This window comes from Cyanistes caeruleus, chromosome 24, assembly GCF_971803275.1.
Source record: "Cyanistes caeruleus chromosome 24, bCyaCae1.hap1.1, whole genome shotgun sequence".
In the NCBI taxonomy this organism is placed as follows: domain Eukaryota; kingdom Metazoa; phylum Chordata; class Aves; order Passeriformes; family Paridae; genus Cyanistes; species Cyanistes caeruleus.
In genome coordinates this window covers 6,379,403-6,405,374 of record NC_141724.1, presented here as the reverse complement: position 1 = coordinate 6,405,374, position 25,972 = coordinate 6,379,403, and the positions used below count along the sequence as shown (strand labels likewise).

Here is a 25,972-nt window from a genome sequence, read left to right as displayed (position 1 = left end):
AAGGGCCGGGGCTGCAGCGCGCCCCCCAGCGGCCCCGCCGCGCGCTGCTTCGGTAACGGCGGCCCCGGTGCGTTAACGGCGCCCCCTGCCGGACCCCGCGCCCTCCCCCTCGGGAGCTCCGGTCAGCTCCGGTCAGCTCCGGTCCCCGCGGTTTTAGGTGGCACCGCCGGTGTTCGGGTGACGCCCCTGGTGCTCTGACCCCGGGACCGGTCGGATGCTCGGTGTGCGATGTCCCAGTGGCCCCGCGGTGCCCGGTTGGGCTCCCGCGTTAGCAGGGGCCACCCCAAGGGGCAGGAGAACGGGGGCGAGGGCCGTGAGGACCCCCCAGTATCGATACCGCTCCTCCCAGTGGGGCCACGGCGCTGCGCGGCCTCAAAAATGCCCCCCAAAGCGGCGTTTCGCTGGTACCGGGAGCCCCGGGGACGGGGGGAGCCCCCAGGGGACACCCGGGTGCTGCTGCACCCCCTAAACGGCCCCGGCCCCGTGGTGCCAGGGGTGAGAGCGCTTCTGGGGCTCCAGCAGGGGGTTGGGGTGACCCTGGGGCGACCCTGGGAGTTGGGGTGCCCAGTTTTGGGGTCACCCAGGGGTTTTAGGGTGACCCTGAGGCACCCAGTTCTGTATTACCTTGGAGTTTGGAGTGACCCTGGGCCAGTCTCAGGATGCCCAGTTCTGAGTGACTCCAGAGTGTTGGGGTGTCTTCATGACTCTGGGTGCCTGGTTGTCTGTGTCCAGCAGCAGCAGGGTGCCCCATCTGGGGGTCTGGGTGCCCCATTTGGGGCGGTTTTGGTTGGGTGGATGACCAGGGACACCCAGGTTGGGTAGTTAGTAGGTAGTTAGTAGTTAGGTAGTTCCAGGGTGCCCAGTTCAGGGTGGGCTGTGGGCTGTGGGTGTGGGTGTGGGAAGAGCTGCCCCTGGCTGAGGTTGCTGTGTCCATTCCCAGAGACCCCCTGCATCCCCGTCTGGGGTCAGGGGGTGTGGAGTTGTCCAGGGGCACAGGAAGCGTTGGGTGAGCTTTATTGCTGATGCAGTGGCCGCAGACATACAAATCGTGATCAAGGTGTCACGACAGGAAGGATGGGGAGGGAGAGTGGGCATCACATGACCCCAAAACCCACTGCACCCCTTGAGCCGGTGCTTTCCCTACTCTCTGTAAGGTGGATTTAATTTCCATGCTCTGAGGGCTCTGGGGGTCCCTCCACAGTGCTGTGGGTGCGTACAAGATGCCCCGAGCTCCTGACTCCAGCCTGGCTCCCCATGTCCCACCACTTCCATGCCCCCTCTCTCCCTGGCTGCTCCTTTCTTCAACCCTCCCATTCCTCCTGATGTCAAGCTTGAACCCCTGACTCTGCAGCCACTGCTGCGCCTGAATCCCAAAACTCTGCTGGCCACCCAGACACCTTGTGGTGATGTGATGATGGTCTGGGTGTCCCCTGCTCCACCCCAGGGCTGGGGGTACTCCTGCTCACCCCAGGCTGGACGCTGGATAGAGGGTGTCAAATCCCTTCCTTATGCTCTGACAGGGGATTTCCATAAGGATCAGCTCTGCAGACCCCTGCTCTTTTCTTGGCATCTCCAGCGGGGCACGGTGCTGGTAGAAGAGCGAGCTTGAAGGCTTCACAACCATCAAAAAATAAATACAACCTCCATCTTGTCCTGCTGGGCCTGGCCTGTCCTCTGTGTCCCAGAGAGATCCCTGCTCCTTGGCATCGATCACTGCAGGTTCCAAAGGGCTTGTCATGGAAACGGTCATGAGAAAGGTGAGAGTCTGGGGGTCTGCCATGAGCTGCAGGGAAAAAGTCCTCCCGTTCCCTACTGCAGCAGCTTCGGCAACTCCACCTGCAGGGAAGGACACCCCATTACTGGGAGAGCAAAAAGGGAGGGGCTGCAGGAATGTCCCTGACGTGGTGCAGGGACATCCAGGGCAGGGTTAGATGGGATACTGGGGAGAAATTCCTCCCTGTGAAGGTGGTGAGGCTCTGGCACAGGTTGCCCAGAGAAACTGGGGCTGCCCCACCCCTGGAAGTGTTCAAGGCCAGGCTGGATGAAGCTTGGAGCAATGTAGGATAGTGGAAGGTGTCCCTGCCCATGAAAGGAAAGATCTCTAAGGTGTCTTCCAGCCCAAACCATTCAATGATGTCTTTCTCTTGGCCAGGCTGGTTGTCCCCACACTCCAGCCTATGGACAGCCCAGCAGAGACATAAACCACCTGGAGTGTGCGAGAGCTTTCAATGCTCCATGCTGGGACCAGCATTAGGCCCTTTTGTTCCAGCACAGTTTTTACTGCATGGGGTACGTACACGACATCGTGCTGCCCAAGGATGAATTTATGGGCCTCCGGTATTAGGAGGACAGTTGCTGCCACAGCTTTCAAGCATCCAGGCCACTCTTGGCCTACATTGTGTAGCTGTTTTGAGAAGGCCACACCCCTCTGCTGGTCCCCAAGGTGCTGTGTCAGTATCCCCAGAACAACATTCAGTCGCTGTGAAGTGACTCTGTAAAGTCGCTATGACTATGTAAAGAGTTCAAAAGGCTTAGTCAAATCTGGCAGTCCCAGAGCTGGGGCTGACATGAAGGAATGTTTCAGCTGCTCAAATGCAGATGAAGCCTCTCCAGCCATCCTGGGCTCAGACACAACAAGATATTAAGAACCCAGTGAGTTATAACTTATGGATGGCTTCTTCCTTGTGTCCCAAGCCCTGGATCCTGGTGGATCTGCCCAACACAGGAGCTCTGCCAAGGGATGGACATGCTGGCCTTGCTCTGCAATGATGGTATTAAAGGATGGATCTTCCTTCCCCACATGCTTGGCAAAGGGATGGATCTGCCCCTCTGCAGGGGTTGGGAGCATGGACACCCCACTCCAGAGAAGGACACTGCCAGAGTGACAATGGCTATGACCTCAGCCCCCAGCCCCCAGCCCCCAGCCCCACCTTGTGCATGGGCCCCACCTGGCCCTGCACTTGCCTTCTTGAGCTGTTTGAGGTTGCTGGAGCGAATGGCTGCCAAGAGCTGGTCCCGAGAGTTCTTCTCCTGGACTGGCAGCGCCCGGTCTCCCAACTTTCTCTGCGTGGCTGGCGAGAGTGAGTTCTTTAGGTTCTCATTGATCATCAGTGGTGGGGCGAGCGGAGGAGGAGGTGGGGGTGGCATGGCAGGTCCCCCCCCTTTCTTGGGAGAGCTTTTGGGGGAAGCCTTGGGAGATGGCTGCGGGGATGCCTTAGGGGACCCCTTCAACAGTGGTCCAGGCTTGGGCACCTCCAGGAGGACTTTCTTCTCGCCCTGTTCCTGTGCCAGTTTCTGCTCCTGGAGGCGTTTCTGCCTCTGCCTGTCCATGTTTCGGCTCAGCAGGTTGGTGACGGTCATGCGTGGCCCAGCCAGCTCAAAGTGGTAGCCCAGCTTCAAGAGCGTGGTGTTCTCCTTCAGGAGCTTGGCAATCTCCATCTCTGTCTTTCCCCCACAGATGTGCCGCTGGTTGTGGAAACGTAGCTCTGTCAGCGTGTTGTTCTGCAACAGTGCCCGGAAAATGGCCAGGATACCCTTACCAGTGATGTGGTTGGAGTCTAAGTTGATGCTTGTCAGCACCTTGTTGGACTTGAGCATTATGGCAATGGCAAAGGCCACATGGTCATCAGCGCGGGTGTTAGCCAGGGCAAACACCTTGACCACAGTGTTGAACTCCAGGGCCTCGGTGAAGCGCACCAGGGTCTCGTTGTTGATGCAGTCAGAGTTGTTCACGTTGACCTCGGTCACCTCAGCATCATTGTTCTTCACCTTCTCGATGAGCTCGTCAAAGATGCTGGAGGCTTCGTCATCCTTGGCTTGATCTGCAGAGCTGCTGGAGGAAGGTTTGGAAGGGCTGCTTCCTGCTCCTGCCTTGGCCTCCTGTTTCTCCTCCACCTTTTCTGACTTTTCTGCTTCTGCCTGGGATTTGTCCTTCTCATCTGCTTTGGATTTTTTCAGAGCTGAAGCCTTTTCCTCTTCTTTTTTATCATTTTCTTTCTTACCTTCTCCTGTAATGTCTTTTTCTGCATGTTTCTTTGATTCTGAACTCTTCTCCTTTTTGTCTTTCCCTGTGTCCTTTGATGCTGAATCTTCTTCTTGCTTTTTTTCCTTCTCTGTCTCCTCCTTTGCTGCTGAGACTTTCTCTTCATCCTTTTTATCCTTCCCTGCATCCTTCTTTTTAAAATATGAGCTGTTATCTTCATCCTTTTTATCCTTCCCTGCATCCTTCTTCAACTCTGAGCTTTTCTCTTCCTCCTTTTTTTCCTTCCCTGTGTCCTTCCTCAACACTGAACCCTTCTCTTCCTCCTTCTTGTCCTTCCCCATAAGCTTTTTCTCCATGGCCTTGACTTTATCATTCATAGCTTTATTCTCTTTGCTCTTGGTCTCAGTCTCAGCTTTACCTTTCAGGTCTGTTTTCGAAACACTTTCTTCCTTTTTAGAGTCTTTCCCCACTTTAGTATCTCGTTTCTGGGCCAGGTCTTTGGAAGAAGATTCTTTTCCTTTTTCGTCTTGATTTTTGTCTCCCTTATTCTTGCTCAACCTGCTTTCCTAGGGAGAGAAAAACACCTAGGAATTACAGAAACAGATGCCTTTGACCTACAGACTTGCCACCCCAGTCTCACTGTCACAGACCTCTGTCCCATGGGAACATCCTGCAGCCTGTGGCTGGCCTTTGGAGAGGAATGTTTGGCCCAGCCAAGGTCCCAGCTCTAGGGAAGGGTTCAGCATCTGAGTGCCTTGAATGTAGGCAGAGCCTACAGGACCCAGGTGTGATGCCCTGCTGCAACTCTGCAAGGCATCTCTGCTCTCCTTCTGCCTCCAGCCCCCTCCCAAAGGGCTCTGGAGGTCTGCGGGACACCCTTGCCAAAAGGCCATAAACTAATAAGCTGTAGGAGTCACCTTCCTCATACCCCCTATAAGTTATCATTTTTTAATCATTTTTCTAACTAGAGATGGATGCAGTGCCTGTCTCCCTGTGAGCCCCAGGTACTTTCCCACCTTTCCTGAATGGTTTCCAGCTGGATGCTTGGTGGCTTTTCACAGTCTGTAGCCCAACATTCTCCACACTGTCCAGAATGTGTATGCAAGCAGGGGAGTGCCCACAGCAGTGTCCCCAGTGACACTGCTGACCCAGCAGTCACTCCAACCCTGGGCTCTGCAAAACCATTCTCCTTTCAACAGCAGTTTGCATTTTTGAGCAGAAAAACAAGGAAATGGGAGCATGGCATTTATTGCTTTCTAATGCACGAGGCTCTCCCAGCACATCTGCTCCCAGTGTCCAAAGACTCATAAGAAGCAAGGGCTTAACTTGGAGAGTCTGGGGGAAGGTCAGAAGGAAGATTTGGTCATTTTTAAAAGCGCCTGACCCTAGCCCTCGATACAGCCTGTCCTGGGCATTGCTGCTGGCCACAGCCAGCTCCAGCAGCTGGACACAGCCAGTACCTCATTGCAGCCTTCAACCAAGGCTGAGGGGCTGGGAGGAGTCTCCATCAGAATTGGAACCACCTTTGATATGGTTCCCATCCTTCTCTCTAAACTGCTGGAGGGCAGGGTTAGAGGGGATATAGAGAAGAAATTCTTCCCTGTAAGGGTGGAGAGGCCCTGGCACAGGTTTCTCAGAGAAGCTGTGGCTGTCCCATCCATGGAAGTGTCTAAGGCCAGGCTGGACAGGGCTTGGAGCAACCTGGGATAGTGAAAGGTGTCCCTGCCCATGGCAGGGGGTAGAATGGGATGAGCTTTAAGGTTTCTTCCAACCTAAACTAGTCTGGGACTCCATAACATGAAACACATCCATTCCCAAGGGAGAGGAGCCAATGCTTCAGGTGGTTGAAGGCAGATAAATTTGACACTGGGACCAAGTTTGCTGCACAGTGGAAGATCCTACCTCCATTTCACATCAAAGTTTGGCAATTTAAATGCCCTTCTCCCTCCTTCACAGCTGGGGAACACACAGGTCCTCACCACTGGCCTGGTGCACCATCTTTGCTGGGGAGATTTTAGAACTCCAGGGAAAGGAGGAAGGAATATGCCTCTGGCAGATACATCTGTGATGCCTTTACAATCTGCCTGGACCTTCTCATGATTATGACAGCACTGTGGCTTCACCCACTGCCTGGAAGCCCCAAATCTGAATCCTGACACCTCAGTCTGCAGTCAGGCTGGCCTCCTCCTCTTCATCCCGTGGCTCCATGGTGTCCAATGTGGGGCAGCATGAGGCTGAGCTTTCCCCATGGGCAGTACTGCCAGACCTCAGGGACAGATTTTTGTGGAAAGAACTGGCTGTGCATGGGCAGCCCTGGGGACTGTTTGTACCTGGTGTATAAACAGATGCCATCAGGGATGAGAGAGCTGTTTATTTAGTTAAGAGATTTCTTGGCTCCCTGGAACAGAGACAGGAAGGCTCATGCCAGACCTCTACAGAGCCTGGCCTGGCGTCCACACAACCCCCACTGCTGTCACCCCAGGGACCAGGGATGTGGCTTCCAGAGGTGTCCTAGGTGCTGCAGGAAGCAGGTGATGCCACCTCCTCTGGCACTGAGCTGGGGCTCCTTCTCACCAAGCCGTGGCCTGTTCCCAGCACCAGGATGGTGCACAGATGCCCAGTGACATCCTGAACACCTCAGTGGAGGACGAACCCTGGCAGGAGGACTGTGGGATGAGGACACTGGTGTTCCCCTCCTGGTACCCAACAGGGCCTCTCCAAGGTGTTTGGGAGTGCCCAGGTTGTAGGTTCCTGTGGGAAGGGACATTTATCCTCCTAAGGGCTCTGCAACCCTTTGGTGACCACAGGCTGAGTACCCCTTGAGTCAGAGCCAGCAGCTTCATCTCTGCAACAACTGCTCCAAAAATCGTTCTCCTTCCCAGCCCAAGCTCACCCAGCCTAACACTGGGAAGCTCTGAGTCTCCCCTGAGCACCCTGGGCACATCCAAGACCAAGAGGAGCAAAGGCTTTGGCCAGGGATGAGCAGATCTTGAAGAAAGGAAGAAAAACCCTGGTAAGAATGACCAGCAACCTCTCCCATGCTTGAAGAAGGCAATGCTTTACTCCAAGCAAATGAAACTGGAGGGAAATGAAATCCATGGCAAATCCCTGCTTGGGAAAGCTGCTGCAGCATATGCTGGAAATGTCCTGTTATCTGGTTAAAGCTTCCATCCATGGATGTGTGGCTGCATATCCACATGCTGCGGCATGGGGCAGGTTTGTGGGAGGAGAGACGTGGAGCCAGAGAATGGGATGTGGGAAAAGAGCTGGGGGAAAAGGAATCAGGAGAGGGAGCTGGGAGAAGTCAGGAAAAAGAAGATGGAGCAAAAGGAGCCAGCTGTGGCACCAGGCATGAGAACAAGGGAGTGCAACAGATATGCAGTGACCATCACAGATGTTCCTGCCACTGTGGGTGGCGTTTGTGGGATTATTTGCATCCAGCAAATTTGGGATGCATCTGAAGGATCCCATCTAAGAGCTGCAGGTTACTGGAAGAAGTGCTGGATGGTTGCAGAGTGTGAGAGGGATTCAAGTTGCTTCATCTCCTGCGGAGCTGCCTTGGGAAAGCCCTTGGCAAGTGCCCAGCTCCAGTGGCAGCAGAGGGGGAAGAATCAGAGGAAAAAATATTCAGGCAAGAAACTAGATCTGTGTTTCTAAAACCAAGGGTCACTGTGGCCCATCTCCATCCCTTGCTGGAACCTGGGGACATCTCCAAAGCAGGTCTGCTCCGGATCCTGTCTGAGGCCACATGTGTGCCCAGGAGGGAACACGTCCTTGTCCCCTCCTGCCTTTCCACCATTCCTGGGCTCTTGGTGTGTCTCACTGGCTCAGCCCATGCTGCAGGTGCCAGCTTCAGGTGTCAAAAGCCCACCACTGGTCATAATGCCAAAGTCCTTACCTCCAGGCTGGAAGTGCAACTGCAAGTGGAGCTTTGTGGCAGAGCTGTGTGGCAGGGGTGGAGAAGAGGAAAGAGAAAAGCACCTTTCCCCTGCTTTCAAACCCCTGGCGGTCCCTGAGGCCACCAGCACATCTTCTCCTGCAGCCCAGGGCCGTCTGTTCCCTCTTCATGGCCATCCTGAGTTCTACCTGCTCACTCCTCTCTGCCCATTGGCATATTTACCTTGGGTACCTGGAAACCAGTGCTGCTGCACCCCCTCTGTGCCATTCCCTCCGTCACAAGCATATTTATTAGGGGAATATTTTTACACAGCATGTCAGACCTTTAAAAATAAGCCTAATGAAAACAGCCTGGTAGTCGGTTGATTAATCACCAGTGTTTTGATGAACTGAAATGCCTTCCCGTTTCCTCTAAATAGACTAAAATGAGCATTGCCATGGCTTGTTAGCATTTGTAACCCTCAAACCCACTCAGATGTTGCCTTAAAAGGCAAAGGAGACTGGGAACTTCTTGCCTGGAATCCAAGCACTCGCTCCAGCACTGAGCAAGGGATGGGGCTGGGGACAGAGCTGGGGATGGGGAGGGTGAATCTGGATGTGGACTGAGGGTCTCACTTCCTGCACCAAAAGCTCCACAGCTCATTTTGGTGTAGAAAATTTCTGGTTTAATGGTAGTTATTGATCTGGCTGTTTGTTCAGCAGGTGGAATGTGGGCATAGTCACCCTGCTGTGCCCACAGCAGATTTCCAAGGGAAAAGGGAACAGGGAGGGAGGGGAGGAGGTGTTACTCAGAGATTCACTGTACCCAAGGTTAGGGAAGGGGCACTTGGTGGCCCAGCAGATGCTGTTAAATCAGTCCCTGGCAAAGGGGACATATGGAAATACATTTGCAGAAGTTTAGGCTTTGGAAGGAGCCAACTTTCCTCATCCTGCAGTTATTTTCAGAGGTATGTCCTGGGAAGAGTCCCTCATGGTCCCACCATGGTAGGGTGCGCTTGGCTCAGCCAAAGAACAAGATGTGAGGATGGAATCTTGGGAGAATGAGCTGGCTCCAGGGAGGAGTACCCCACTGGGGTTCAAGGAGGGCTGGCTTAAAGGGGAAAGCCAGAAGGCCCCCAAGGTCAGAAGGGCATGTAGCTTCTGGAGTAAGTCCTGAAGAGGCTACAGAAATGCTCTGAGGGCTGGAGCCCCTCCGATCTGGACACAGACTGGGAGAGCTGGGGATGTCCAGCCTGGAGAAGAGAAGGCTCCAAGGAGACCTTAGAGCCCCTTCCAGTGCCTAAAGGGGCTCCAGGAGAGCTGGAGAGGGATGTAGAACAAGGCATGGAGAAAAGGACAAGGAACAACGGCTTCCCACTGCTAGAGGGCAGGGTTAGATGGGATATTGGGAAGGAATTCTTCCCTGTAAGGATGGTGAGGTCCTGGCATAGGTTGCCCAGAGAAGCTGTGGCTGTCCCATCCATGGAAGTGTCCAAGGCCAGGTTGGACAGGGCTTGGAGCAGCCTGGAATAGTGGAAGGTGTCTGTGCCCATGGCAGGGCTGGAACTGGATGATCTTTAAGGTCCCTTCCCACCCAGACCATTTCATGATTCAAGAATCCAGGAGGCTCCTCTGTGCAGGTGACTGCTGGAACACAAATCATGCTGGTTTCCATGAGGAAAGGGGCGAGTCAACAAAAGATCTCATGCCAAACATGCACTTGCAGTTCCTGTGAAAGTGGCTCCAGGAAAAGTGAACTCAACTCAACCTGCAGCCATGACATTGCCTTGGTCTCTAATGTCACCTGCAGCTCTAGGGGCCTCTGGAAGCTGAGTGTGAGACATCATCCTGTGATGATATGAGAACCTCAGGAGCGTGACAGGGGAAACCCGAGCCAGGATCAGGTCTGTCCAAATCACCCATACTGCTGGCAAATCCAGCGTCAGCTCCAAGGTGGCTGATGATGGTTTCTGCATGTGCACTGGAGCCCACCATGACCCTTCTCTGGGGACCCACAGCCTCCCTCCTTTCCAGCAGCTCCTCTGGCAGGGCCATGCTGGCTGTCTGGCACATGGATTTGGGCACCAACAAAGACTGTCCCCCCAGAACCGTGCTCCTTGCAAAGCAACCACAACCCCTCCAGAGCAGCACACTTGAGAATAATGCCCAGGTCAAGGGGTTGTTCCTCTGTCCCAGCCTCTGCTGGGACAATAAATTCCTCCTGCAGGCTATGGGACATTTTCCAGCTCATCTCTTGGAATGGCATGGCTTAGATAACACCAGCACTGCTCCATTGGTTCTACACAAATCCTGAGTGGCTTTTGGAGGTGGAAAAATGGGGAAGTGGGGAAGCCCAGAGATCAGGGGAGACATCTGAGACACAGACAGACAATTCACCAGAATCTCTTGGTCAGCTGCATGGGTCCCAGATCAGACCCAGGTGAGGGAAGGAAACTGGTCTGAGTTACTTGAAGGAGCAGGTTTAGGGATAATTATGGATCCATGACTAACAAGCCAATCTGCTTTCACTACCTGGAGGGTTTCAGTCTGTCCTACATATGCTGCCAAGCCTTATAAACTCTCCAGAGCCACCGCAAGACTCTGGAATTGAATCGACAGCTCTAACTTTGGGCATCACCCTCTGGAGACACCTGCCTACCTGCCAGAGTCTGAGGACCTCCATGTTCCCTCTGTCCCACCCACCTATCCCAAATCCCAGCCAGAGCCCATGAGTGAGTCAGCAGCATCCCTCCACCCCTCAAGTGTGACCCTGGGGCTGAGGAGGCTGAGCACAAGCCCTGTGAGAGCTCCCTGGGGACAGGAATGTGCTCCAAGACTGCCCCACTGCATGGAGAGGACAGGCTGTTGAGGTGGCTGGGGACAAAGGCAGGGGGTTTGCAGGTTGTTTGGTGTTCCTGTTATTTGGGTATCTGCTCTCCTGGAGAGGGTTGCTAGAGTCAAGCCAAACCACAACAAGCTGCCCAAGCCCTTTTCCTCCATTCCTCATCCAGTTTTGAGTAACCTAGGGACAATTCAGAGCCAAGGACATTCCCAGAAAAAATGCTATGTCCTGGGAGCTGCTGAACCTGGATTGCCAGAGACCAGAGCAGAGAAAGCAGGACTGCAAGGCTTCTGCTGACCCTGGGATGCCCTGGACAACCCTCCTGCTCCTCAACTGAGAGCAAATACCATGGAAATCTTTGTGGGAGACCCTGCTCACATCCCCAGGGCTCCTTGAGAGGATCAGGCAGCAAAGAGTTTCTTTTGGCACTTTTGGACCCTTTTGGCATGAAGGAAGGTTGAAAGGACCTCAGCTTCCAGCACTGGGATGCACATGACCCCTGGCCATGCTCAGTGTGCTAAAACCCAGAGAGAAGGGAGCAACTCCCTGCCCTGTCCCACCTCACATATTATCCTGTCATTTTAATGAGGAACTCAGCTTTTTCCCTTCTTTTCTGCCCAGACCTCTCTGACCCCAAATATCACTGTGTCTTTGCATGTTTCAGGCCAATGTTTTTTAAAAATCCCCTTTCTGAGATGCAGAGCTGTTCTCCAGAGACTGGGCAGCTTCTGGCCCTGATTTTGCCTCTTTTTCCCCCCGGAATTAAGGCTGATAAACGTTTTGACTTTGTTTCCTTTAACAGAAGAGCTCCAGCCCTTCCATGGAGACACACAGCCATTTTACAGAAAGCTGTAAAGCCACTGGATACTCTGCAGATGGAAAATTATTCTCCTCTAACAAAATCAGGTTTTAGAAATCCAGGTATTTCTCTTCTATTTGTTGTATTCCCAGCCCTTCTTCTGGCACTGCCATGGCCAAACTGGATATTCCCAATAAGAGACCTTCTCCCTGCTTGTCTCCTCTTCATCTGGGATTGAAAAGGGCAGGGAATACCAGTGACTTAACACTACAAACACCTCTGGGCTGGATTTCTGCCCAGTGCACTTTGTGAGAAGCCCACAAAAAGCATTAATCAGATTTTTAGGAATAGGAGAACTGGAATTCAGCTCTAGCGAGTCTTAATCCTATCTCCATCCTCTGTGTCATAAGGGCTGGATGTTCAAGGAGCAGGACCTGCTCCCAGCCTCCTGGAAACATATGGACATGTCTCCAGGCCCCTTTCTGGTGCAGGTATCCAATGGATCCCATCCAGCAGCCCATGGGACCATCACAGACACCCCTTGGCAGTGGTCACCTGGAAGATGATTCACCTTGAAGCAGGTGAGATGAGGCAAGCTCCAGGTGCCTACCTGGAAAATCAGATCAGTTTTGCTGGTCATTGGTTTGCTGGTCATTCCCTTAAATAGTTTGTAGGAAACAGGAGTACCAGCTCCTCAGCCTCTGGCACCACATGGGAGCCGCATCCGAGGACAGAGCACTTAGTGGGCACAGAGCTGGGCATGCCAGGGGTCACCATCTCTAGTTCTTTGGAGCTGAGGAATTCCCTGTAAGGAAGCAAATGGCAAATCACTCTCCTTGGCAGAGGCTTCCATGGCTGTGCAGGTGCTCATTCCTGTGCCAGGCATATCCAACATAGGCCATGGTGCCTCTTTCAGGATGAGGGACCCCTTAGAGCCCTCTGCAGAATGCAGCATAAATCCTGACCCAAATGCTGTGTGTAAGCCATGGTCAAGAGGCTGCACATCTATCTACACTTCTATGACCTGGGCTGGCGCCTCTCCAGTTGTATTTCAGGAAATCACAGAATAATGGAATCACTATGATTGGAAAACCCCTCTAAGACCATCAAGTCCAACCATTCCCCCAGCACTGCCATGTTCACCACTAACCCATGTCCCCAAGAGCCACATCCACACAACTCTTAAATTCCTCCAGGGATGGTCCTCCTCTGCCCCAGACAGCTCATGCCAGTGCTTTACAATCCTTTCCATGCAGGAATTTTTCCCCAATATCCAACCTGAACCTCCCCTGGCACAGCTTGAGGCCATTTCCTCCTGTCCTGTCCCTTGTTCCCTGGCAGCAGAGCCTGATCCCCACCTGGCTGTCCCCTTCTGGCAGGGAGATGTGCAGAGCCAGAAGATCCCCCTGAGCCTCCTTTTCTCCAGGATGAGCCCCCCAGCTCCTTCAGCCACTCCTGGGGCTTTCCAGACCCTTCCTCAGCTCTGTTCCCTTCTCTGGACATGCTCCAGCCCCTCAATTACTTTCTTGTCCTGAGCAGCCCAAAACTGCTCCCGTGATTCAAGATGTGACACCAGCAGTGCCAGCACAGGGGATGGGCACTGCCCTGGTCCTGCTGCCACACCATGGCTGGGACAGGCTCTTGTTGTTTCCACAGTTCCAGTTCCTTCTGTTTTTATCCCTGTTTGCTCCACATTCTGGGAAGAGGAAAGGACAGAGCAGGACTCTTGACCTTCCATGGTGTGTCTGTCCCCAGCCATCCTGCCAGCCACATCGTGACTTCAAAACATGCGCCCTGACACTGAGATCCTCTTGCTCCATCCTGCCATGATTCCTACACAGCAAAGGGTGGGATGGAGCAATATGACTGGTTAAACCCAGCGTCCTGCTGGGAGCTGAGTCACTGAGATGGTTTTAGCACACAAGCGATGTCAGTGCTGCGAAAGACAGGGACACATAACGGACCCAGCTCTTCTCCTCTTCCATGTCCATTCACATAAACACATATTAAGCCTCCTGGGCAGCTCAGCCCATATAAGCTAAACACTCCAAACACTTGTATGAATTTATCTGCATCCCAGTTGTACTTTATGTAAGTATAGAACCCAGATTTTTGCTCTTCTTTTTTTCTTTTTTTCTTTCCCAATTGACTAGGAATCCATGGGTTTTTTTCCCTGCTCATGCGCTTAATGGACCATGGATCTCCTAGACTTGTGTGTGCCTTTGGTGTGAGCTCTGCGTCACTGGGAACACTTTGTGCTGCAACTTGCCCTGGTCACAAAAGGAAAAACAAGGAAAGCAAAGCTTCTTCCCCCAAAGGCATCACAAAAACACCGATCCAGCTGTGAAGGTCTTTCTCACACCATTTTTTTTAGGAATGCAGCTCAAAGATGCCTATGTTCTTGCTTCACATTTTTCAGTTGTTCTCCACACTGCAGATCCTTCTGGGAGCTGTCACAGGATTATTCCTCCTTCTATATTCACCTTGGAGGGTCATTTTATCATCTGCTGCAGGTAACAGCTCCTGCTTCTGCTGCTCATCCCTCTTGTTGTGACTTTTTCAGAAACTCAGAATGAAACACCAGAGCACAGACAACAGTTTTCATTTCTGAGCAATGAAAAAGATCTCCTGGACTTCACAGAATTACAGGGAAGCCTTCATGAGACAAAAATACAGGGATCATCTGCACTGAGCACATCTGGCCCTGGCTGTGCACAACCGGCTCTGGCTGTGCAAAGCTGCCATGGCATCCAGCACCCCCTGTTCAGAGTTTTCTCCTCCAGGAGGCTGGTCCCTGGGCTTCCATGGAAGGATACACCCACAACATGAGTATCTTCATAAAAAATTTGGTTTGTGGCCCTGGATTTACTCCCCTCCATAAGCAGGATAATGCTCCCTCATGCAATTTCCCTGCACTTCCCAGCTATCCGTGCTTGAAGCTGCGTGAAATCAAATCAAAACAAGCCCTGTTGGGAGGCAGGACTGGGAACGCTGATGGGATTGGGACATCCAGGTGTCCTCCCCTTACAGGTGAACTTCAAAGAGCATTTGGACAACTCTCTGAGGCACATGGTGGGTGGGATTTTGGGGTTGTCCTGTGCAGGGCTAGGAGCTGGACTCAGTGATCCTTGTGGGTCCCTTCCAACCCAGGATATTCCATGATTCTGTGAGCTGAGGGAAGGAGGCTTGATCCATTCCTAGGGAAGAGAGTGATGCTGGAGAAGGGAAAGCACAAGGAGGGGCTGTCTCTGCCATCAGGTGCTTGGTGTTTTGGGAGCCACCAGGGTGTTGTGGTGAGGCTGGGTAAGAGTCCAAAGAAAGCAAAGAACCTGCAGCAGCAGGTGGATTTTTTTGAATTCCTTGAAAAGTAAAACCTCCTGTTGTGGACTTGGCAACTGCTAAGGAGAACTCATCCACCAAAGCACTAGTCCATGGCACGTGTGGTTCACCTGGAGATCCTTCCCATGAGATAGCACTCCTCATCTAGGTCCCATCTGGCAGAGGTTCCCTGGGAGTGATTAGGGCTGATGAAATGCCAGTGAGAAAGATCATGGAATTATAGAACTGTTGTGCTTGGAAGGGACCTTAAAGATCATTCCCTTGAAGACCACCATGGAAGAGACCCCCTGGATGTGGTGTTCTCAGGAAGGGTATAACTGTGTTCTCTGCACAGACATGTGGTTTTTATAGATGTCACCAGCAACAGAGGAACTGGACCAGCTCCCACAGACCCCATCTACTCTCACAGCTCAGCTCCCAGAGAAACCCATCCCGCAGGGGCAGCTGCGCAGAGCCCCTGTGCCCTGGCACACTCAGCTTCTCCTCTTCTGGACAGAAATCCCAGGCATGATACAAGGATTTCAAGTGATAGCAAGTCATTTGTACCTCAGGCAACTCACGGAATCCTAGACTGGTTTTGGTGGTAAGGAACCTTAAAGATCATCCTGTTCTACCCCCTGCCATGGGCAGGGACACCTTCCACTATTCCAGGTTGCTCCAAGCCCTGCCCAACCTGGTCTTAAACACTTCCAGGCATGGGGCAGCCACAGCTTCTCTGGGCAGCCCCTACCAGGGACTCCCCACCCTCACAGGGAGGAATGTCTTCCCAATATCCCATCTAACCCTTCCCTCTGGCAGTTTAATACCACAGTATCAACTTTGCAGCATGTCTCTAACTGTAATTTCTCTCATTACGTCTTTGCCTTTGTGACAGTAAAGAGCCATGAGCTAATAGAAATCATCTCTTCATTTACCTAGTCATGAATATTCATTTAATTCCAGCTCCTGTGATGCATGGACCTTGTTGAGTGCATCCAGAGAGGGGCACTGGTCCAAGCCCCACACTTGAGCTGGGTTATACTTCCACTCATTAGCAAGACAAAATTAAGATTAATTTATTACTCCATGACCAGGATGGGAATTTGGCTGCCCAGTGTGGAAAGGTTGGGGCAAAGCTCACGTCTATTTTGGGCTGTTTATAATCCGCTTCCTAGTTACCCTAGTTTGCCCTTTTCATCACTAAGAAGATGTGTTATTATGTAGTTAACAATATTTCTAAATATACCAACTTCTCCCAATATTTAAGTGGAAATGGAGGTGCCTGGAGACACAGTGCAAGAACAGGGAAATGACTGCAAGAACAGTGAGATGGGCAGAAACTCAATCTTTCCTTTCAAAATACATTATTTTGCACTTTGGAGGAATTCCTGCATAGCCCAGCTAACACACAATGTCCCACAGCAGAGATTCCCATCAGGAGGCATGGAAGAACAGCAGGGAGGACGTAAGAAGGACATGGAACTTCTAAAGCAAGTCCAGAAGAGGCCACAGAGATGCTCTGAGGGCTGGAGCCCCTCTGATCTGGACATGGACTGGGAGAGCTGGGGGTGTCCAGCCTGGAGAGCAGAAGGCTCTGAGGAGACCTTAGAGCCTAAAGGGGCTCCAAGAAAACTGGAGAGAGACTTGGGACAAGGGCCTGGAGGGACAGGCAGAACATGGGGCTAGATGGCATAGTGGAAGGAATTCTTCCCTGTGAGGGTGGTAAGGCTCTGGCCCAGGCTGCCCAGAGCAGCTGTGGCTGCCCCATCCCTGGAAGTGTCTGAGGCCAGGTTAGACAGGGCTTGAAGCAACCTAGGATAATGGAAGGTGTCTGTGTCCATGTCAGGACTGGAATGGGATGACCTTTAAGGTCCCTTTCCCACCCAAACCATACCATGGTTCCATGAACTGCAGACAAACAAACTCTCTGGAGTTCAAGGACAAGAATCTGCCCTCCTGTTCCTCCCTACTGAAGAGATATCACAAACACAGTGCCTGGCATTCCTAATTTAAGGCATCTTGAGAAACCTTTGCATGCCAGAAGCAGACGAGTGAGTGGGGCAGGGGTCAGGAATTGGGGGGAGAAGCACAGGCACAAGGTCAGGGAAGCAATGGAAGGCAATTCCAGTGGGAATTACCTGTGAACATCTAGAAGATGTATGTGTCTGTGATGTCTCTTCAGAAGATGTCCTTGAATCCTTCTCTTCTCCAGGCTGGACACCCCCAGCTCTCCCAGTCTGTCTCCACATCAGAGGAGGCCCAGCCTTCAGAGCATCTCTGTGACCTCCTCTGGATTTGCTTCAGAATACTGGGAGCTGTTGATGGAGAGGGGCTGGGATGGACATGTGTGGGGTGATGCCTGCACACCCTGGGGGAATGCCAACCCCGTGGGAGTGCAGCCACCATGCCTGTGCTGAGTGGCACAACATGAAATCTGCTGACACATGAGAAGGATTTGTCATCAGAGACCTCAGAGCTCTGAGCAGCTGGGAGAGAGCTCAGCACCTGCCTGGGGTGCTCTGGATGGCTCCACGTTCTCATTCCATCCTACAACAAAACAGGGGCTTCCTGCCTGGGGCTTCCTCAGAGAGAGGGGACCACTGGCTTCCTGCACTGTTTTTTGTGACTGCTCCTGTGGTCTGATGATCCATCCCACCCCACCCCATCCCATCCCATCCCATGGCCCCATGGTAGAGCACAGCCCTACTCCACCACCAGCATGATCTGATGTGCCAACACTGCAAGCTGGCATTTTCTAGGTGTTAATCCCAGATCCTAAAAATGGCAGGGAGGAAGGGGTGTAGGATATACTTTTTTCTTGGCCTCCAGGGAGTGAAATAGAAGAAGAAAGTCAGTTCTGCCCTGTCCAGTTACTGCAATGCAATCAAACTGGGCCACTTTCACTGACAAGCTTGATCTGTCACCGAATTTCTTTGTCTTCCATGGCCTGAAGCTCCTGAACTCAGAGAGCAGCAGGAGCTTTTCCAGGACCCACATGCTGATCTCCCCTCCAGCCAGAGCCCTATACCCTCTCCCAGGTGTAGGGAGGTGTCTCTCCTCCCTGGGCCATCCCTTTTCACATCCCAAGCCCTCTGCCACTGCACACACACTCTCAGGCATTTCCAAACAACATTATGTTTAACCAGGCAATTTCTCAGGTCTCTTTTTAACAAAACTCACAAATCTCCTCCCTTCCTCCTGGTCATGGACACTTCCCTATGCCAATTCCCAATAAACCTCTCATGTTCCAACAGTTAATACTGAAACAGCAACACAAGTGATATCAAACCCAAGTGTCCCCCTCCAAAAACAGCAGACTTTTCAGGGTCACCTCTTGGGGTCACCTGCAAAACAATGGTCACTGGGATGACTGGTTCCACATAATAGCATTTCCCTCTCCAGGCAGATTTGTCCTGTAGAACCTGCACTTCCTCACCACAGGGAAATCTTCCAGTGTTGAGGAAATCGAGGCAGAGCTCTTGTGTTGAGGGACACAGCACTCACTGTCCTCCAGCCCATGCCAAGCTCCACATATAGAAGGTGAAAACTGTTCCTTATTCTCAGAGCCAGGCTGCCCAGGACAGGGGTGGGGAGGAACAATTTCATTCCCACTTCTCACAATATTTAGAAGGGAATAAGGGTGCCTAGGCCATAGTCAGAAGAGGACCCTCCTATATAATCTCCATAAATGTCCAGAAAGAGAAATTTCCAAGTGCTCTGGGGTAGTTATAGATTGATCTTCCAGCTGGAACACCCAGGGTACAGCTGGGTAACCTGGAATAGATCTGGAATCAGAGCCAGAGCAGAGGGGTAGCCACATAGCACTTGGCTCTGCTTGTGCTGCCAGCACTCCCCAGCCCTGCTCCGGCACAGCAGATGCAAATCCTGCCTGAGACATGAAACCAGGCCATGACCACATGGATCAGCTGTTGAAGAGTCGCTGTCTTTCACTTTCTGGCTCAGCCTGCCATGAAAAACTAGGGAAACCAGATACTTCCCAGGCTTCCAAGCACAAAGCACACACCAAATATTCTTAGTGCAGAGGTTAATAAATGTTACAGAAAAGTAAGACTGGCTCACACTAAGGCACAACACAAAAAGAGAAGGACTGACATGAAGCTCTCGAGCTCCAAGCAAACTCTTGCCAGGTACAGAGAGGTAGAGAAATGTACCCAAATCAAAGTAAAAGAAGGAATTTTAAGAGAACAATAAATGCAAAAACAAACGTCATGGGGTAAAACCTGCTCCTCAACGTGATTTCCACAGAGCAGCATACATTTTTACATTTTTATTCCACAAGAACTAGAGACTGCTTAATATTTTGCATAATAAGAACTGAAAGGACCAAGAGTCGGGAGATCTCCAAAGGAGGAAAAAAAAAAACCCAAAAAAGAAAAAACGCAGCCCATAGGATCGCTGTCACTGCACCAGCCCCTCCAGCAGCCTCCTGGGAATCCGAGCTCCACTCCCAGCCCTGCCCAGGGACGTTAGAGCAGGAGCAGGGAGAAAATTCCTGGCACCAGAACAGGTTTTGGCCTTTCTAGTAACACCGGGATTTTATGAGACCCTGTTCCCTCCCGGAGTGCCTGGACCAGCTGCCTGGTCTCTCCAGAACAGCTATTCCTCCTCAGCAAGTGCACGCCTTTCTCGGCTTTTCAGTTTTCTATCTCATCCCTCACTCAGCCCGGGGGACAGTGGGGATTGAGGTGTGTTCCCACCTTTCCCGCAGCAGCACTTGGGGGATGTCACTTACGTCTACCGAGTGCTCCCGCTGCAGGAGCCTCCTGGTGTCCTTGTCGTGGTGGTTGAGCGTCGTGTCACAGTTTTGTGGGCCAGGTGAGGGGTTTTCTGATTGGTTTGTCTGACTGCGGTCCACAGGGATGCTCCCGTCCGCATCCACCACATCCAGCTCCTTTTCCAGCTCCTCCATCTCCTCTGGAGACAAAGTAGACAATAAATTGTCTATATCTGGATCTTCACTAACTTGTCGCCGGTATTTTGCCACTTTGGACATCTTGGCTCGCTGGCGAGACACGGTGGCGGTTGTGTGGTACCCAAAGTAGGAGAAAAAAACAAGCCGAAGCTCCAAAGCTGCTTCCCGAGCGGCAGCAGGTGATGAAGTGTTAAATCTCAGCAGCTCTCCGGCCCGGGATACGGTGGTTATCCAGAGGAGACACCCCTCGGTCCAAGAGTTGGCCAATAACAGGATCCAGTGGCGGTTCGGGCGCTGGGAAGCCAATGGAGCCCGGCGGGAGGCGGGGAATGGTGCTATCAGAGGAGCCTGAAACCCGAGGACATTCCAGGGAACCATGCAGAGCTACATGACCAAATTTAGTCCGAAGCATTTCGCCTTTTAAAGGCAATGGGCCAACCCAGTGAGAAAACAGGGAAAAATGCAGCAGCCGGCAGGCCGGGAACGGGGGGTGGAGGAGGCAGCCCAGTCTGTGCCATGGGGGCTGGGGGCTCCTAAAGTGGGCAGCGGAGCTCCGAAGGGATGGGGGAGTCTCCGCTGTGACAGTGGCAGCTCTTGGCTGAAATCGGCAAGGAAGCACCCACTTCAGAGGAAATTTTCCTCTTTATCCCGCTGCAGTGTGGGATCGGTGCCGTTAGCGGACGCGCTCAGCCCCTCGGCAGAGCTGGAGGGGGTAGTGTTGGGGCAGACTGGTTCCATCGGAGGGATGGAGGGATGGAGGCAGCAGGTAGCGAGCGCTCCCGGCGCCGCAGACCTGACCCCTCCCGGGGATTGTCAGAGCTCCTACCGACCCTCAGACCCTGAGGGGCTGTTCCTGCAGCTGCTCTTCCTCACACACTCCCACTTCCCCTCGCCAAGAGGGGACACAGATGGAATTCCTGAATCTCCCCTGCTCCTGGTCCAGGCAGTGCCCTAAGCCTGGGCTTTGGCTGGCAGCTCCAACTCTCCATTTCCCTGATCCATACAGAAGCTTTATTGGCACTGTTCACCCGCAGGAACAGCAGACAGGCTTTTCCCTCCAAGTTTCCAGGCAGCTTTACCCCAAGTCCAGCATTTGGTACCCATTTGTTATCCTGCCAGCTTCATCCTGGTTTTCTTCATCCTTTATCATCCTCCTAATATTTACTGCCTGCTCCCAGGCCTCTCTCTGCTTATCCAAGCAAGGAGCCCTCTGGTGTTTTTTGACAAAATAAGCTGCCCTAGGATTTTCCTCAGCCTAATCACCTCCTCTGCTTGTCTTCCTGGCCAGATCCCACCCTGCACATAGGCACCAGGTGCTCCAGGTGAGTCTCCTAGTGCCATGTGTAACAAACTGTACATTCTCCATCATGACAGAAAATGTACATTCTTGGTGCATTCCAGAATTTCTTTTATCTCCAGCACTGCAGTGCCCAGGTCCTGCTCATATCCTTCCTATGATTCACCAGCACGGCTGAGATTTTTTCCAGACTGTAGAAGAAACTGTTTGGTTTAGTTTCCAAGTGCACAAACTTAAACACTGCCACGGTGGATTCCATCCCCACCACTTCTGTTTTCCTTATCGTGCAACCCTGGTCTTGGTGTTTGCTTGCACTGGGAGGGACACAGCCATTCTCTTCCCCAGTTGGCCTCAGACACAGAATCATGGAATGGTTTGGGTTGGAAAGGACCTTAAGGCTCACCCTGTTCCACCCCCTACCATGGCAGGGACACCTTCCACTATCCCAGGTTGCTCCAAACCCTGTCCAGCCTGACCTTTGACACTTCCAGGGATCCAGAGGCAGCCACAGCTTCTCTGGGCAACCTGTGCCAGGGCCTCACCACCCTTGCAGGGAACAGTTTCCTCCCAATATCCCATCTAACCCTGCCCTCTAGCAGTGGGAAGCCATCCCTTTGTCCTGTCACTTCAGTTCCGGATTAAAAGATCATCTCCATCTTTCTTAACTCTCCTTCCCCAGCACTGCCACAGCTGTGACAGTGCTGAGGGCAACAGAAACCACAGTGAATTTAGTGTTTGGTGTCTATTTGGTGCTGTCCTTGCCCAAAGAAGCCAAATGAGTGCCATGTTTGTTCCACCTTAATACATCCCTGGATCTCTCTATGGTTCTGTCTGGTCACTTTTCATTCCTGGAAAACATTTCCTGGAAATGTTTTAACACTGTGTTTTGGAAGAGAAATTTAGGTTACAAAGTGGAAGAAATTAACTGACAGGAGGGTCAGCTTAGGTGGGTGTCAGGCTCTTCTCTCAGGGAACAAGAGACAAGTCAAAAGAAAATGGCCTTAAGCTGCACCAGCAGAGGTTTAAGTTGGATATTGGGAAAATTTCTTCCCTGAAAGATTGCTCAGTCCTGGCACAGCTGCCCAAGGCAGTGGTGGAGCCCCCATTCCTGAAGGAATTTACTGGGTTAGTGGTAGTTCCGGGACAATAGTTGGACTTGATGATCTTAGAAAGCTTTTCCAACCTACACAAATCCATTATGCTATTCTATAAATGCCCAACCCTCCAGCATTTCTACGGTATTGTTGTGCTCAGTCATCAAGTGTTTACAAGAGATGAACAATAAACTGGAAGCTCATTTCCCAACTGGAAAGTGCACAACAAAAAGGTTATGAGGAATCACATCTCTGTGTCTGCCTCTTCTTGGAACAATCCGAGAATTCCCAGGTGTGCCACCCCTGGCTCCAGGGACAGGACATGTAGACAGCCCTAGGGACAATCTGCAATGCTAAGCCAAAGAAAAAGTTCTTCTACTTAAAAGGAAAAGCTAGAATTTTCGCTGTCTGCCTTTCCTTCATAGTAAATCATTGCAAACTTTCTTTCTGTTGTAAATTAGTTTTCAACAGAATATAATCACTATCAACACCTTGATAAAATCTCTGTTTTGTCATTCCTGAACTTTCATTCTTGTGATGAGAAGTACCACACACCAAATTGGCTAAGAAGTTATGAATGTGGCCCGGGAGAAGTTTCTCCTGAAGTACCACCCATTCTTTCCTGATCCAGGAGTCCACAACTCCTGTACATTCCTCCCCTGCACTGCAGAGCTGGGCAGAGGTAGCACAGTGTTGCCCTGAAAACTAAAGCCTTCTAATAATGTTTTCATAGTCTTAGTTACTTTCCCATGACAGTTCTATAAACGTAAGTTGTTTATCACATTCCTTCTAAGAAACGTCTTTTGATAGATGCTTCGCATGACCAGTGTGCTTGGGAAGGTGATAACTTAATTATCCAATCTCTGGTCCTTGTTGAGAATCTATAAATGCTGGAGTCAGAGAATAAAGCTTCTTATTTCCTGTTCTAACACTGAGAGGCATTTGTGTGAATCATTTTGTGTCCTTTAGCGACACACGGAGCATAATTTTGTGGGGAAATATCCCCACATTAGCAGAAAATCTGTGAGAGAAGCAGGGGACATGCCAAACTTGTCCAAAATCCACTTGGTTTAGAGTGGATGGTCTCACTGTGATTTACCTCGGCCATCACACAGCCCTTTTTAACTGGGATATTGGCACAGTTCAGTTAGACCCTATTCCACAGAGTTCTTGGGGCTGTAGAAAGAAAACAGCAGAAAGCAATTTTGTGTTTTCACCCCAGAATGAGAGGAGCTCTGGATATGTGACTGGTCATTCATGGGCTACCAACAACTGGGACTGGGGATGTCTTTGGGGACCCTTGGGCCATGCTCTGGAGTTGGTTCCAGCCACCACAGTGTGGAACAGGGAAGCACAGAATCCCAGAACCCCAGAATTGTTTGGATTGGAAGGAACCTCTGGAGATCACCCAGTCTGACCCCCTTGCCTGGGCAGGGTCACTTGGTGACACAGGAACACTTCCAGGTGGGTTTGGAGTATCTCCAGAGAAGGAGACCTGGGCAGCAGTTCCAGTGCTCTGCCCTCCTCCATGCAAGTAAGTTCTTTGTCATGTTGAGGTGGAACTTCTTGGGGTTTAGTTCATGGCCACTGGTTCTCATCCTGTCACTGGGCACCACTGAAAAGAGTCTGGCACTTTCCTCTGACCCCTTGGAGATATTTGTCTGGACTGATGGGATCCTCTCTCAGTGCTCTCTGGACTAACCAGGCCCAGTTTCTGAAGTCTCTCTTCATCAGAGAGATCATCCAGGCCCTATGTGTTCAGAGCAGTGGGATGCAGTGTGGCTTGGCACACAGGAGCTCTTGGCAGCTCTGCATTCATCAGTCCTGGACTTACTGGGATCCCATCTCCATAGCAAACAACACCTTGAGGGCACTAATGACTATTTCGAAACTACTGGCTTTGAAGCACCACAACAAGCCATTAGAGAGGAGGGACAGAGGCAGATTAAGCAGCTTTTCCAGGCATATTTACAAACTCTGGCAGAGCTGAGAAAGCTTTTTGTACCTCTCTCATCACCACCTGGGACCATCCACTTGTCTTTATTCTTCCCTATTAGCTGATAAAGGACAGCTGAACTTTGGATGGATTCCTCTAGCCTGTTTTCTTTCCCCTTCCTTCATGGCCTGTAGGAGGAAAGGTTGAAAATGGATCTTTTCATAATTTTCTAAGCTGTTTGCTGAAAAGTGACATTTCCCTGCCTAGTCACAACAGGTGGTGGGTGTCTTGTGGCCAGTGAGAGAAATCACTTCTCTCCCAAGCCCAATGCATCTTTATCCAAAACCAGACACATGTACACATGACAGCAAGAGTGGAGAAGACTATTTATTTTGGGAAATGAACCAAATCCTGGCTGTGGGGAAACTCAGAAACTCCAGAAATCCCTTGGATAATTTCCCTGAGCCTGCCCAAGGGTGCCACCAGGTCCCTTGGGTGATGCTGAAGCTCCTGCACCTCATGGACTCACCATGTTTCACCAGCTCTCCCACAGCTTGTGAAAGGCAGGACCAGAATGACCATTTGGCCTGATTTAATTAACCTACCACTCATTACGTGAAAGGATAAGGGCTACAGCAAAGAATTGCCACCCCAAGAAGGATTGGACCAGTCACAAAATAATGGAATTGTTGAGTTTGGAAAAGCCCTCTAACTTCCCCCAGCACTGCCAAGGCCATCACTAAACCATGTCCCCAGGTGCCACATCCATATGTTTTTAAATCCCTCCAGAGATGGTGATTACACCACTGCCCTGGGCAGCTGTGTCAGGGGCTGACCAACCTTTCCAGGAAGAATTTTCCTCAGCATCCAAAATGAACCTCCCCTGGCCCAGCTTAAGGCTGTTTCCTCTTGACCTGTTCTTGTTCTGTGGTAGCAGAGCCTGATGCCTGAAACCTCCCTCCCTCTTCTGCCCCAGCTACACCCTCCTGTCAGAGTATTTTGGAGAGTGAGCAGGCCGTCCCTGAGCCTCCTTTTCTCCAGGCTGAGCCCTCCCAGCTCACTCAGCCACTCCTGGTGCTGCAGCCCCTTCCCCAGCTCCATTCCCTTCCCTGTACACGTTCCAGCCCCTCAATGTCCTTCACGAACTGAGGGGCCCAGAGCTGACCCCAGAACTGGAGGTGTTGCCTCACCACTGCCCTGCACAGGTGGATGAAGTCACAGCAGTGACAGAGGACACAGGAGTGGAGAGAGCTGCTCCAGTGGCTGAGAGAGACCAAGATTTCCTACTTTTTCTGTCTCCCCTTATTGGCCAAAGCAGAAGCCACAATACCACCTCCCAGGAATCTCCAAAATTGTGTGACCTCTATTCCCACACCTTAAATGAGGCCAAACACACACGTTCATAAAACCCTAGGTGGCTTTTAAAGCATCAAAACCTGACATAGCAGGTGGAGCATTCTAGCTCCCTCGTGGTGTTTTAGCTCATTAAATTAAGTCCTTACAGAACAACCTTCTTTTGCATTTAGTTTTTGCTACTGAATGATTTGCTGTCCTTACAGGAGAGCAGAGCCTGTACTGCCAAATTAGGAGTAAAAAAAGAATAAGCAATTTACAATTTACAGTGGCTGCAAACCATTGGATGGGGAAAGGCTCCAGGGCAGAAAAGGAGGCTGAGGGGGGACCTTCTCTCTCTCCACAACTCTCTGACAGGAGGGTGGAGCTGAGTGAGGGAAGATGTATGCATCCAGGGAACAACTGATGGGACAAGAGGGAACAGTCTCGTTTTGTGATGAGAGCTTTGCAAGCTGCCTGGGAATCTTCTTCTAGCAATGACACTGTTCTCTGGATTCCAGCTCTGCCTGCCCTGGGAACTGGCCTGGTGATAGGGACGTCAA

The 25,972-nt window shown here is 51.6% G+C and overlaps 1 protein-coding gene and 1 long non-coding RNA gene across 2 annotated transcripts; one reads left to right on the top strand and one right to left on the bottom strand.

Annotated features, from left to right (window-relative positions):
• The first annotated feature begins 71 nt into the window (after positions 1-71).
• LOC147649436 (uncharacterized) lies at positions 72-8,314 on the top strand. The gene is made up of 2 exons (XR_015278947.1): positions 72-1,757; positions 3,458-8,314. It is a non-coding gene; the product is annotated as an uncharacterized LOC147649436 (long non-coding RNA).
• On the bottom strand, positions 998-24,265 carry LMOD1 (leiomodin 1). The gene is made up of 3 exons (XM_023941953.2): positions 19,571-24,265; positions 2,965-4,548; positions 998-1,836 (listed from the first exon to the last, which is right to left on the bottom strand). Exons 1-3 carry the CDS (start codon positions 20,126-20,128, stop codon positions 1,810-1,812), a joined length of 2,169 nt encoding a protein of 722 aa, XP_023797721.2. The 5' UTR covers positions 20,129-24,265; the 3' UTR covers positions 998-1,809.
• Positions 24,266-25,972: the final 1,707 nt, after the last annotated feature.